This window comes from Uranotaenia lowii, chromosome 1 (genome assembly GCF_029784155.1).
Source record: "Uranotaenia lowii strain MFRU-FL chromosome 1, ASM2978415v1, whole genome shotgun sequence".
NCBI classification, from domain to species: Eukaryota; Metazoa; Arthropoda; class Insecta; order Diptera; family Culicidae; genus Uranotaenia; species Uranotaenia lowii.
The window spans coordinates 96,049,529-96,062,657 of record NC_073691.1 but is presented as its reverse complement, the minus strand read 5'-3'; the positions used below and the strand labels follow the sequence as shown (position 1 = coordinate 96,062,657).

Sequence of the window (13,129 nt, the reverse complement as noted above, 5' to 3'; positions counted from 1 at the left end):
GGAACCGTATGAGCCGAAATCTGGAACGAACTTTTAAATGGTAACATAGATAACATACCAAAGATTCAAAACGTGAAACTTTTTTTTAATAGGTTTGAAATTACCATGATACGATTAAACTTTCTCGTCGAAGAAGTTTTTTTTGTATAAAATTGACAAACTAGACTAGGTTTTTAAAATCTCGTGTAGTTCCAAAATAAATTCAAATATATCTTTGCGCGTAATCAGATGCATCGTGTAGCTCGAGCAATTGAACATCACCTAAATATTTTTTTACTGTGAAAGTGTTGCAAAAGAAACCGCTCAATATCGTACCTTGATTTTGGTGTATGTTTACAATGAAAACGTTTGAAAATTTATATTTTTTATATATTTGTGATGTCACGACGCATAAAGCACCAACTGCAGTAATTTTAGGTTTTTGTTCGAATTAAATTTTACATTTTTTCTGTCAAAAATGTTTTTCAACAGCATACATTCAGGGGTAAAAAAATCTACAAAAAAATCTACTATCTGAAAGCATAAAAATTGATGTTTGGATAGATGAAATTTTGAAATTAACAAACGCGTGATAAAAAACAATAAAATTCCAGCAATCGGAAACGAGATTTAAAAGGTGAAACCTTGATTTGCATTTTGATGCATTTTAGCCCAGAACATTTATTTTCGTCAATTATCCGCAGAACTCTATAGATAATAACAATAATAGATAATGGCTAGGTAAAAAAAGTTCAATCGGAATAGCTACAAACTTTTAGCTATTATTATTTCCCATCTTTAAAAACAAATTGAACATAGTTTTTATATGATGCAAACCGGACAAAATCAGCCGAAATTTTAAGGTACATACCGCACTAAATGAAAGTCAGGGTTTGTTATCGTTTTGAAAAATATTGAATTTTTTAAATCAACTTAGACTTCTTTGAGAACGAATTTTTATTTCAATCATGGATCATTTGCATCACATTTTTCCCTAAAAACGGAAATTTTTCGAGATCTTTCTACGATGCATAAAAAAAATTTAACTCGTTTACAAATAATTTTTTTTTATTTAAACCGGCGCGGCGGTATCAACTAATGACTTTCATTCAAAAGTCTTCTGGAGCTCTAAGTATATCACACCAATGACTTAAAAACGAGAGATATATTTTTTTAAATTTGTGGTTCAAATTCGCTGATGAAAATTCGGTTTCTGTACGTATTTCCAAAAAGTCTTTCCACGGTTAAAATTTGCCCTCCAAGTCCTGTTCTTTTTTCCTGCAATTGGTGAGAAAATATTTTTAACATAACATGTTGGTCAAATTTGTTGAAACCCTGGAAATAACAATAATATAACAGATCCCCAAGCAAATTTTATCAAAGATTTAAGGCTAGAGTTTACATTCTTTGTTGTTAGTTGACATTTAGAAAAAGATTTTATAAATTAATTTTAAGTGCTACTTGGAAATGATTTGTAGAGCTAGTTTGAAAAGAATTCTTAATGTTGTTTATATGAATTGTTATTAACCAATTTAAAAGAATAAATTTGTCAACGTTTGGTATAACATCAAAGAAAATTTTCACAGTTATTTTGATCAAATTAAACATAACAATATGGATTTTATCAAGAACATAGATTTTTTTTCCGGCAATTTTAACGTTTGGTTTTAATTAAATTACCGTCGAAATTAGCGTTTTTGTCCAATTTGATAAAATAATTATGTTAAAAAAATATTCATTTGAATCCAAAGTTTTGTGCATGTTATCCCTTTTTTGTAAATATAGTGAAAATCGCATGTTTTTTCAAACTTAAAAATAACTGAAAAATCCAATAATTTTTCTGACTACGTCAGTTTGATATCCCACTAATCTTAAAACTTTTGAAGCATAAAGAGTATGATTATCTGTGGACGTGGGTTTTTAGAAGCCATTGAAGTTGAAAAGTGTTGCATGTTGCTACAGTTGACGGTTTTTTTTGGTGTTTCTGAAATATTGATTGAAAATTTGCAAACATTCAATTAAAGAACATTTTCACTATATTCAGAACGGGTAAAATGCAGCAAAATTTGGTTTTAAGGAAAAATCTAATGAAAACGCATGTAAATGAATATTTTCATCATTTTAATCACGCATAAAAACACCAATTGAAGTCTGGTTCTGTTGAAGTTGAAACTAATTTTTACACTTTTTCTGAACATAACGATATTGCAAACATTTAGGGGTAAAAAAATTCTACTAGCTGAATCATAAAATTAAATGTTTGGATGAATGAAATTTCAATGTTGACAAATTCGTGATGCAAAACAATCATATTCGAGTATATGGAAACGAAATTTTCAAGGTGTCTCTTTTATTTGCATTTTGTTGCATCTTACCCCAGACAGGTGACTGAATTATTAAAATATTATTTAAAAAAATTTCACACCAACAGTGTTAGAAAAGGATCATAAAACCAGTAAAAAGTTTCATTCGATATCATTAAGCCAATCCGTCATACTGGGTTAATTTTTTTACGGCATCGAAAATTGTTAAAATTTGTACATGTATTGATGGATTTTTTAAGGTCTTGGACTCGAATCTTTTGTCAGATTTTTTCTATCAATCTATTTAGAAGTTAAAAAAAATTAATCAGATTTGAGTGAAAGCAATCATTGCCAACCGATGAACCGACAAATCTACACGAAAAACGAAAACTGATTCTGAATTTGTTTGATAAAATAATTAATAAAGAAATCATTTTTGGCCTATATATTCTAATAGCGGAGATAAAGGGTGATACGGTCAAAATTTAAGGGGGAAAACGCGGATAAAATTTAATCAGTAAAAAATTCAGGAAAAATATTCAGTTAGGCTTCCGCTTTTCCAAATCCGAATTGCTGGGCCTTACGCTTAACCCCTGCCATCTGATTTTGTACAGCCACCTTGTCCACCTTCGACGCCGCAGAAAGCCAGTTTGCCTTGAACTGCTGCTCGTCCTTAGCAGTTTTTTGGTCTTCTTTATGTTCCGCTTGACAATAGCCCAGTATTTCTCAAGTGGGCGGAGTTCTGGCGTGTTGGTTTTTGTCCTTGGGAACCACCTGCACGTTGTTGGCGGCGTACCACTCCATGGCTTTTTTACCGTAATGGCAAGATGCCAAATCCGGCCAAAACAGTACGGAACAACCGTGTTTCTTCAGGAAATGCAGCAGACGTTTATTCAAACACTCTTTCACGTAAATTTCTTGATTGACAGTCCCGGAAGCTATGAAAATGCTGCTTTTCAAGCCCCAGGTACATATGACTCGCCAAACCAGATATTTCTTCGCGAACTTTGACAGTTTTATGTGCTTGAAAATATCTGCTACCTTTCCACTTCCTTTTGCGTATAAAGCTCCTGTCCCGGAAGCTGCTTGTAGTCGGCTTTGACGTAGGTTTCGTCGTCCATTACCATGCAGTCAAACTTCGTCAGCATCGTCGTGTACAGCCTCCGGGATCGCGCTTTGGCCGTCGTATTTTGTTCATCATCGCAATTTGGAGTCACTACCTTCTTGTAAGTCGATAGTCCGGCTCGTTTTTTGGCTCGATGCACGGTTGTAGACGATACACCCACCTTATTTCCGGCATCTCGGAGAGAGAGGTTAGGGTTTCGCTTGAAACTACCGGCAACTCTCTTTGTCGTCTCAGCGGCTTCCGGTTTTTGACTTCCCCCAATCCAGACTTCTGGCTGACGACAAACGTTCCCCAAACACTTTAATTACATTTGTAACGGTTAATTTGGCAACTTTTAGCAATTTGGCCAGCTTTGCGTGCGAGTAGCTCGGATTTTCGCGATGCACGAGCAAAATTTTGATACGCTGCTCTTCTTCCTTGGACGGCATTTTGACAACTGAAGAGTGAATTCCAAAATCAAAATAAGAGCAACATTCTACACACACACACCTTCAAAATGAGGGGTGTTCAGGTTTTTCAAATGCAAAATTGAAAGAAATACATCAAGTTGATATTGACCAAATTTTGACCGTAACACCCTTTACAATGATCTAAAAATCTGACATCACTAATTTAGTACTGGTATAGGTAGTACTGTTTTCATAAATGTATGTTGGGAACAAAGTTGAAAAACTAACTTTATAAGAACGATTTATAGATAAATTGAAATATGTTGAAAATGCATATGTGACAGTCCTTCAAAAAGCGGCAGCAAAGAAAGTGAAAAAAAATTATTTTTTAAATTAGATTTAGAAATCCCATTTTTTACAAATTAGGTAAAGTTAACAAAAATAAAGCTTCCGTAAGTCGCAGAAATCAAAATTACTTGCAGTCTTCGAGAAGTTGATTTAAAACCTTTATTTTCAAAATTTTCAATGTTTTACAGTTTTGTCAAAAAAGTGCAGGAATTTCGTAAATGATTTTCACGTATTTTCAAAAGTTTTTTAAAAAACAAAAGCCGATAGAAACATAACCCAAATTGCATATCTCGATTCAGGACACTAAAATGCACCAAAATTAGTTCTGAAATTCTTTGCACCTCGGAAAAATGTTGTTGCCTTGTATAATTTATCATAACCCCTACGAATGTATGAGCATTTGAAAGAACAAGAAACATACTTTTAAAGTCAAAGTGTTTAGTAGGGTAGGTGTACCCTCCTCCGTCGTATCCCTCTGATTCGTCGCAATTCATGAATGCATGTTTTAGAGCCGAGAAATCACTTTCCACTTTAATTGGCTACTTCACATGATAATCTTAAGCTTGTGAATTTATTTTCTATCACAAATTTGTCACTTTTAAAACTATTTCTTAATTTATTTGATATTGAAATCGCGAAGTGATTTGAATTTATGACGCACTCCGCCATATTGAAAAACGAACTTAGTGATCCCCCCAACGTGTTTCTTTGTTTTATCGCTTCCTGGCAACGCATATAACGATCAAAATCATAAAATTCGACAGAAAAGTGTTGAAATAAAATTAGAAAAATTAATTCAAACTAATCTGAACTATATAAATTTGTCAATATTCGATTGAAATCGAATCGCTCGGGCCCCATAATTCGTCGTAATTTTGCGACAGGAATAGGAAACCGTTTTGAAAGAATTGGAATTAGACCGGTTCATTTTTACAATTTTTTGCTGAACACAGTCGGACTCATAGAGAATGAACATAATGGATTTCCAAGTAATCACAGCACAATACAGTGATTTTGTTTATTTTAAAGCTAGGAACTTGATGCGCTGGGAGATAAGTGCCAAAAGTCTATTTATATTAATAAATTACTTGAATGTATTCAGCATTGCTTATAATGCATGGTTTCAAATGAACAAAGATTTGATGGATTTTATAGCTTAGTGGTTGGTGTTTTACAAATTATTTACTAACAGTATCGTGCATAATGAAATAGACGTTTGGGTGCACGCAAGAATATCTCCAACTTTCACATTTCTAACATTCAACTCCAATGACATTGTTTCTTCAAAATTACTTCATAATTTAAGATTTGATTATTTTTGGTTCTATTATCTGGTGACACTTAACCTTTCTCAAGTGTTTGAAACATGAGATACATCAATTATTTGAAAATTAGACTTTTTAAACTTCTTGCATTCAAACCGCAATATCTCACATACGACCAAACGCTTTGCTCTACAGAATGGTCACTGAGAGATCCTTGAAAACTAAAACTTCTCCAGTTTTCAGAAATTCTCTAAATGGGGATCAACTCGAGGAAAAAATTTCAATTCCTGGACCGAAAATCTCGATTTTTATTGAATCTTTACGGTGCATGGAAAAAAGTTTGGACAAAAAATTTGGATGCATGGAAAAAAGTTTGGATAAAAAGTTTGGATAAAAAAGTTTGGATAAAAAAGTTTGGATAAAAAGCATGGAAAAAAGTTTGGATAAAAATATTCTGATTTCTACCAAATAAGTTTTAATACTTGACTCATGTTTGCTGCATTTTTACAAATTCTCAGTGAATTTTCAACAAAAGATGTTTTGTCGTTTTTGACATATTACAATTTAAATGAAAAAAAGTCGAAAAGTTTAATTTCAGTTGGATTACTCTACGTCATTTCCCAAAAATTTGAACCCAAACAACAAAATGTTAGAATAACAAAGCGTCAATTTCCGAAAAAAAAACATTTTTGCAAAAACTTTTATCGCTCGCAAAAAAACTTGAATAGATGAGCTGAACCAGTCTAAGCGCATTACACGCTTCAACGTGGCGTTGCTGTGTGTCGATCAATGAGGTACACCTTTACTAAGGTGGCGCAAAGGAACGTACACTATTGCACGTCGGAGAGAAAAAAGAATAATAAACATAAACAAGCCCTGCGTCGCGACGCGTCGTTGTCAGGGAGCTCCATTTATCCTAGGCAAAATGCGTCGCGAAAATGGTCGGTAGTGACGTCACTTCTGTCATGGTAACTATGTTTACGAAGAAAAAACTTTTCCTCTACTTTTGCAACGTTTTTTTCTCATCACCTCTCTTTCCACCACATTGTGTGTCGATATCCTTCGCCAGGGTTCCCACATGCATAAGAATACACATGTTGACAAAACGCAAGTGTGATTCTGCATCTCCTCAAATGTCTTACTATTCAGTCTCATTGCGTAGAAAAACATAAAGTACTATTAAAAATGTTGATGTTCTTTAAATATATGCAGTTACTGTGTAAATTTGTGCCATGTAATTTGTGAAAAATGTCTGTATGAATGTTATAAAATCTTATTTTACAGACAAATCCTGTATCATGGCAGCCCTGTCCGTTGGAGAGTGTGTTGGTAGAAAATACATTTGCAGGGTGGATTCAATTTGTAAGGTCTAATATTGTGCTGCCTGCAATTGCCTTAGCCAAGCAATGGTACCTAGCTACAAAAACGCTACCTTGGGATTTCTTGGCAAGTCCATTTTATTGCGACTTAGATCTCATTCGAACTTTGCAGTTATCGTGCACGGTTGATCCGTGCGAAGTAAATAATCGCATTTGCATGAACCGCAGCCGCAAAATTTCAAATCCATCTCTCATGACGACTTTTAGCATGAAAACACGGACTAGAATTGGAACTTGGAATGTTTTGACCCTTGCCCAGCCAGGAAAGCTGGCTCAACTTGCTAGAGAAGCTAGCCGCCTCAAGCTAGAGATATTGGGACTGAGCGAAGTCCGTTGGCCTAACACTGGAGAACACAAGACACAGTCCGGGCAAGTACTGCTTTACTCTGGCATACGAGGAGAACATGCTACTCGGGAACGAGGAGTTGGTTTCCTGTTAAGCCCGCAGGCCCATGCGGCCCTCATAAGATGGGAACCGATAAACGAAAGAATAATCGTAGCCAGATTCAGAACACGGGTTAGAAACCTTACAATGGTCCAGTGTTATGCGCCAACTGACGTTGCCGATTTGCAGGAGAAAGAGCAGTTTTACAGTCAATTGAACAGCGTGGTTGAGAGAATTTCGAAGGGTGACATTCAAATCCACTTAGGCGACTTCAACGCAAAGATTGGCTTCGATAATCAGGACTTTGAGCGCATCATGGGGCGCCATGGCCTAGGACAGATGAGCGAAAACGGAGAGCTGTTTGTAGAATTTTGTGGCAACAACAACATGGTGATCGGTGGATCGCTCTTCCCCCATCGACCAGCACATAAGGTCACTTGGGTATCCCGAGATGGCCGAACAGAAAATCAAATTGACCACATCTGCATCAGCCGAAAATGGAGAAGGAGCCTTCTTGATGTCCGCAACAAACGAAGCGCAGACATTGCATCTGACCATCACCTCGTCCTTGGCGAGATACGACTGAGAGTTGCGCGTGTCCAACGGCGCGAGGAGAAAGTCGGGTGTCGATACGACGTCCGCCGGTTGGAGAATCCAGAGGTGAAAAGGGCATACGTTGAACAGCTAGAATCCCGAGCCTCGGAGCTGCCGACAGACGGAACAGTCGAAGAACAGTGGTGTGGAATCAAGAATGCCTTTATCACGACGAGCCATGGTACTCTCGGTAAAGTTTGTGGAAGACGAAGTGAATGGATGTCGGATGAAACCTGGAGGATGATCGATGATCGGAGAAAGGCGAAAGTCGGAATTGAGCAGGCATGTACCGGGTCAGCCAAAGCAGCCGCCCGCTTACGATATGCGGAGCTGGAAAAGGCAGTTAAACGAGCTTGTAGACGAGACAAGAGAGCCTGGACAAACTCCCTAGCCGAAGAGGGAGAAAGAGCCGCCGCCATTGGAGATATCCGATTATTATATGATATTTCTCGCCGCCTTAGTGGTGCAAGGACTAATGCAAGAATGCCGCTGAAAAACCGAGCAGGTCAGCTGCTGACAGATCGAACAGATCAGCTCAAGCGTTGGACTGAGCATTTTGATCAACTTTTCCGAGTTACAAATAGCAATGGCCAACAGAACCCGCAGCTCGAGGCGCCCACAGTAAGTCGCATTAATGGCGTCAACTCGGAAGCGCCCTCGCTGGCTGAAATAGAAGCGGCAATCAAGAACATGAAATCCAACAAAGCGCCTGGAATCGATTGCATTCCTGCTGAAATGCTCAAAGCCGACCCTGCCTTGTCAGCACAAATGTTGCACCGTCTTTTCGCTGACATCTGGGATACTGCAACATTCCCGGCCGACTGGATGCAGGGTATCCTCGTAAAGGTCCCAAAGAAAGGAGACCTAACAGAGTGCGGTAACTGGCGTGGCATAACTTTGATCTGTACAACCCTCAAAGTACTCTGCAAAGTGATCCTGAACAGGATCCAGGAGAAAATCGACGCTACACTCCGACGGCAACAAGCTGGATTCCGATCCGGACGATCATGTGTGGACCACATCACAACGCTACGAATCATACTGGAACAAATCAACGAATTCCAGGACTCTCTTCTGCTGGTGTTCGTTGATTTCGAAAAAGCATTTGACCGACTGAACCACGAAAACATCTGGGCTGCTCTTAGACGAAGAGGGGTCCCAGAGAAACTAGTCCATCTCATCGAAGCACAGTACGAGGCATATTCGTGCAAGGTCTTGCACGACGGTGTCTTGTCCGAACCTATCCCGGTAACTGCTGGAGTGAGACAAGGATGTATTTTATCACCGCTACTTTTTCTCATCGTAATGGATGAGATCTTGACTGGATCGATTGACTGTAGACCAAACCGAGGATTGCCGTGGAATCCTTCAACCATGGAGCAACTGAACGACCTTGACCTGGCAGACGATATTGTTTTGCTCGCCCAAACACAACAAGACATGCAGAGCAAACTCGATGACCTCACCGAAAGCTCCAAGGCAGCAGGTCTCAAAATCAATGTCGGAAAGACCAAGTCGATGGAAATCAATACAGGAAATCGTTCCAATTTCGTAGTAGCTGGACAACAGGTTGAGACAGTGGAGTGCTTCCAGTATCTTGGTAGCCAGATTACGCCTGATGGTGGTACCAAGAAGGACATCGAAACCCGGATCAGAAAAGCCCGATTTGCGTTTGCGAGTCTCCGAAACATCTGGCGGTCACGCCAGATCTCTCTACGAACTAAGATCCGAATCTTCAACTCAAACGTCAAATCCGTATTGCTGTACGGGTGTGAGACTTGGTGCACATATGCGGTGACGACGCGAAAACTGCAAGTTTTTGTGAATCGCTGCCTGCGGAACATCATCCGCGCTTGGTGGCCTGGCAACTGGATCTCAAACGTTGAACTTCATCGCCGGTGTCATCAAAAGGCGCTAGAAATCGAGATTCGAGAACGTAAGTGGAGATGGATTGGGCACACGCTGCGAAGAGATGAAAACGAGATTTGCAGAGAGGCGCTTGACTGGAATCCAGATGGGCATCGAAGAAGAGGCAGGCCCAAAAGCTCGTGGCGGCGAAGTCTAGCCGCTGAAATCCGCACAGTTGACGAGAACCTTGGCTGGCAGCAAGTGAAGACGCTGGCTCCGGATCGCCAGCAGTGGAGATCTTTTATCTCAGCCCTATGCGCCGGTCAATCGGCGCTGGACCCTTAGGTAGGTAGGTAGGTCTCATGAGGGAGGAATAGTTTGAGACAATTTCAGTAGAATTGAATATAAGGTATAATACTTTGCTGCCTGCAGATGCATTAGCCAAGCAATGGTAGACCTGTTTAGAATAAAGCTATCCTAGTTTCATAGCTTATTGCGACTGGTTACTCGAGAGAACTTCTGCTGTTATCCTGCGCGGTTGATCCGTTCGATGTAAGCTGATGCCAATTGCATGAGCCGCAACCGCAAAATTTTAAATGCATTTCTGAAGAAGGTGGAATAAATTAAGACAATTCCGGTCTTCTTGTACGACGGTATTAGGGACCTGGTACGACAATGGAGGAACTTGAATGAGAAAAATAAATCATAAATTGACTCAAAAGTACGTAATGGATTGATCTATTTCCTACATAGTTTCATAAAACAGTATAAGAAATATAGTTCAATGAATAAATATCAGTTTCAAATCAACATGGAAGGCAATTCTATTGAATTAATGAAAAAAGCTTCCTTAAGCCGTTGTCTTAGGTACATTTACCCTAGTAAAGTTATGGATTCTAGGGTTTTGATTTATTTTGCTCATTGACTATCGTGAGGAGTAAAGACCTGTCACATGGCTTAATATTTGAGTTTCAACAAGAAAGTTTTGAGGAATTGTAATTCGAAATTTAAATTTAAAATAAGTTTCAATTTGTGAACGTCATCTAGTTTCGTAAAATGAGATGTCATAGGCCTACATGATTCAGGACCAATGTAGTGGAAAGAAGGTGATGAAGAAACACGCACACTAATACAGAACTCGTTATTCAAGAAGTAAAAAGGTAAACAAAGCCTACGTCACTTGCCAGGATATTTATGTTTCCTAGGCGAGAATCGTAAACAGTAGTTGGCAATGATTTTTTTCTCTATAGTTTTCGCGGTTGGTTGTTTGTTTGGAAATGCAACTGACGTCACAAATTGTCATGGTTTCAATGTTTACAAAAAAAAAACTTTTACTAACACTTAGCACGGGATTTCCATCGCCACCTGAGATGTGTATACAGGTTGATTCAGGACTAGATTCCGCTGATTTATTTTTAGACATGTTTGTCAACACTGATCAAATTTGCTCCAAACGTCTTGACATCCCGAAAGCAGTTGGCATTTGCCATGTTTTTGGGTACAGTACGTAAAACCTTTTTGAGTACAACCCGTGTAGTGGAAAAAATTGTAAGAATTCAACAAAAAGTACATTTTTTTTAAAATAAAAATTATATTTTTGAATTGTATGTAGGTATCTCGTTTTTTAAAAGTCGAATTTGGACAGGCGCGTGGAATGGGTCTTGAAGTCGTTTGTGGAACATAGTAATCCTCATCGCTAGTGAAGTGAAAAAAAAATAGGTGTTAGCAAGCAACACAATGACCATAGTTAAGCCCGAATCAGGGAATTGCTTTTTTCAATAGTCGCTGCCTCCAGATGTTCAAACAAACCAAAAAAAAAAGCGCAAAATTAGAAATTATAACGCGTTGCGTCATTAGCTTATTGCCCGAGCGATCTTAATTAATATATTCCGTTCGTTTAGGAAAAGAACCTTTAACCCACCGCCCAAGTAAGACCCAAATCAGCCAAAATTCGTTGAAGGTGTAATTAAAATTTATTATACTTACTCAACAGGACGCCTCCATTAATGCAGCTCTGGGTGCTTAGCCCGACCAACTGGCTGAGCATATATAGGCCAACCGACGGAATAAGGTTCAATATATTTCTTCTTCTGGACTTTTTATGCTGGGTGTTGCTGCTGTTGCGTTGAGCCATTTTTTATCCCTCGGTTGGCTTATGCTCTTCCGCTGCCGTCCGACCGGAATTTCCCTCTAATTGATGGCTTGAGAAAACTTTGCAACTCGTGCCGCAATTTTTTATATCCTTCTTCTTAATTTTGTTTAAATTTCTTCGGGCGGGAGCGAAACAGAAACAAAAAAACACCGCGGCGAGTAGAAAGAATGTCCTCAACCGGAGTCAATTAAGCTCTAAAGTTGTGAAAAATCTCGAATACGTGCTCTGAAAAAGGAAAACGGAAAAGATCATGGTTGTGATAGTTGGTTCTGCTTGTAACGAAAAAAAAAATCCACTTGAAAGTTCGCAAAAGTAGCCTTAGCTGGAGTTGATTTCAGAGAAGAATCTAAGCAAATAAAACGTCACTTTTACCATATAGTTTATCAAGAATCGATAATAAGTTCATTCCTTTTTTTCCTGATAAAAAGTTGTGAAAAATAAAAAGAAATCAAATAATTCAACATTCGATTCCTCCTTTAGCCCCTACTAAAAACCAAAATCAATCATTATTTTAACTTATTTTTTGTGCAAAATGTCCCAAAAAATGTTATTATAACGCTCATAAATACTTTTGAAAACTGAAAAAGGAACTTTTTTTCGAAAAAAAAAATTATGTGTGTATCCTTAAAAATCCTTGTTCCATGTGTTTTTCGACCATGAAGAAATATTGGCAGTTACTACGAAGAATTACCACCGTTTTGGTTTTGTATGAAAAACTGATTTCAAGTATGAAATATAAACTCCTTCTTAAGGCGTGGTTGAGAAAAAACAACAATAAATCCTTAAAAATGAACAAATTTCACTTTTCATATAATTTAGTTATGGAACAATTTCAATCAGTCTGTTCCCATATGTTTCAAAATTTGGGAAAATATGGTCGAAGCCATTGTGGTTACGCAATTTACAAAAAAAAATGGCAAAAAAATTCTTCAGCTGTTTTTTCCCCAATATAATCAATATTGCACAGTAACCAAATGATATGCTGGGAACAAGCAACACAATCTCACTGTGCAGTTTTGGGAATCTCAATCTTTAATATGAACCAATAATGACGCCGGCCAAGTCCGTGTAGTCGATAAAGGGAAAGGAAGTGTGATGATTTGTTTTGCAGAGACCGATTGAGGGTTTGAGGGCACTGATATAGCACTGATTCTCGCTTTGGTAAACCTAAATCCTAAGCTCCTATGCTCCTAAAACTCCTTAGTTTTTAATAGAAATTCCTATTTTTCTCGGTTTTGAGACCTGCTTCGAATTTCATTATTTTTTAATTTATATTTATGAATGGATTCTTTTGGATTCTTATAGAACACATTTTTTTAAATATTCTTCATCAGCAATGAATACATGGGCGTAATAATTAA

General features: G+C 37.9%; 1 protein-coding gene across 1 annotated transcript in view; it reads right to left on the bottom strand.

Annotated features, from left to right (window-relative positions):
- LOC129739093 (protein lon-1-like) overlaps positions 1-13,129 on the bottom strand; it is a 68,570-nt gene that overhangs the window by 33,256 nt on the left and 22,185 nt on the right. Inside the window, exon 2 of the mRNA XM_055730489.1 lies at positions 11,603-11,993. Coding sequence (XP_055586464.1) covers positions 11,603-11,750 — 148 coding nt within the window. The 5' untranslated portion in view covers positions 11,751-11,993. The remainder of the gene's footprint in view (positions 1-11,602; positions 11,994-13,129) is intronic.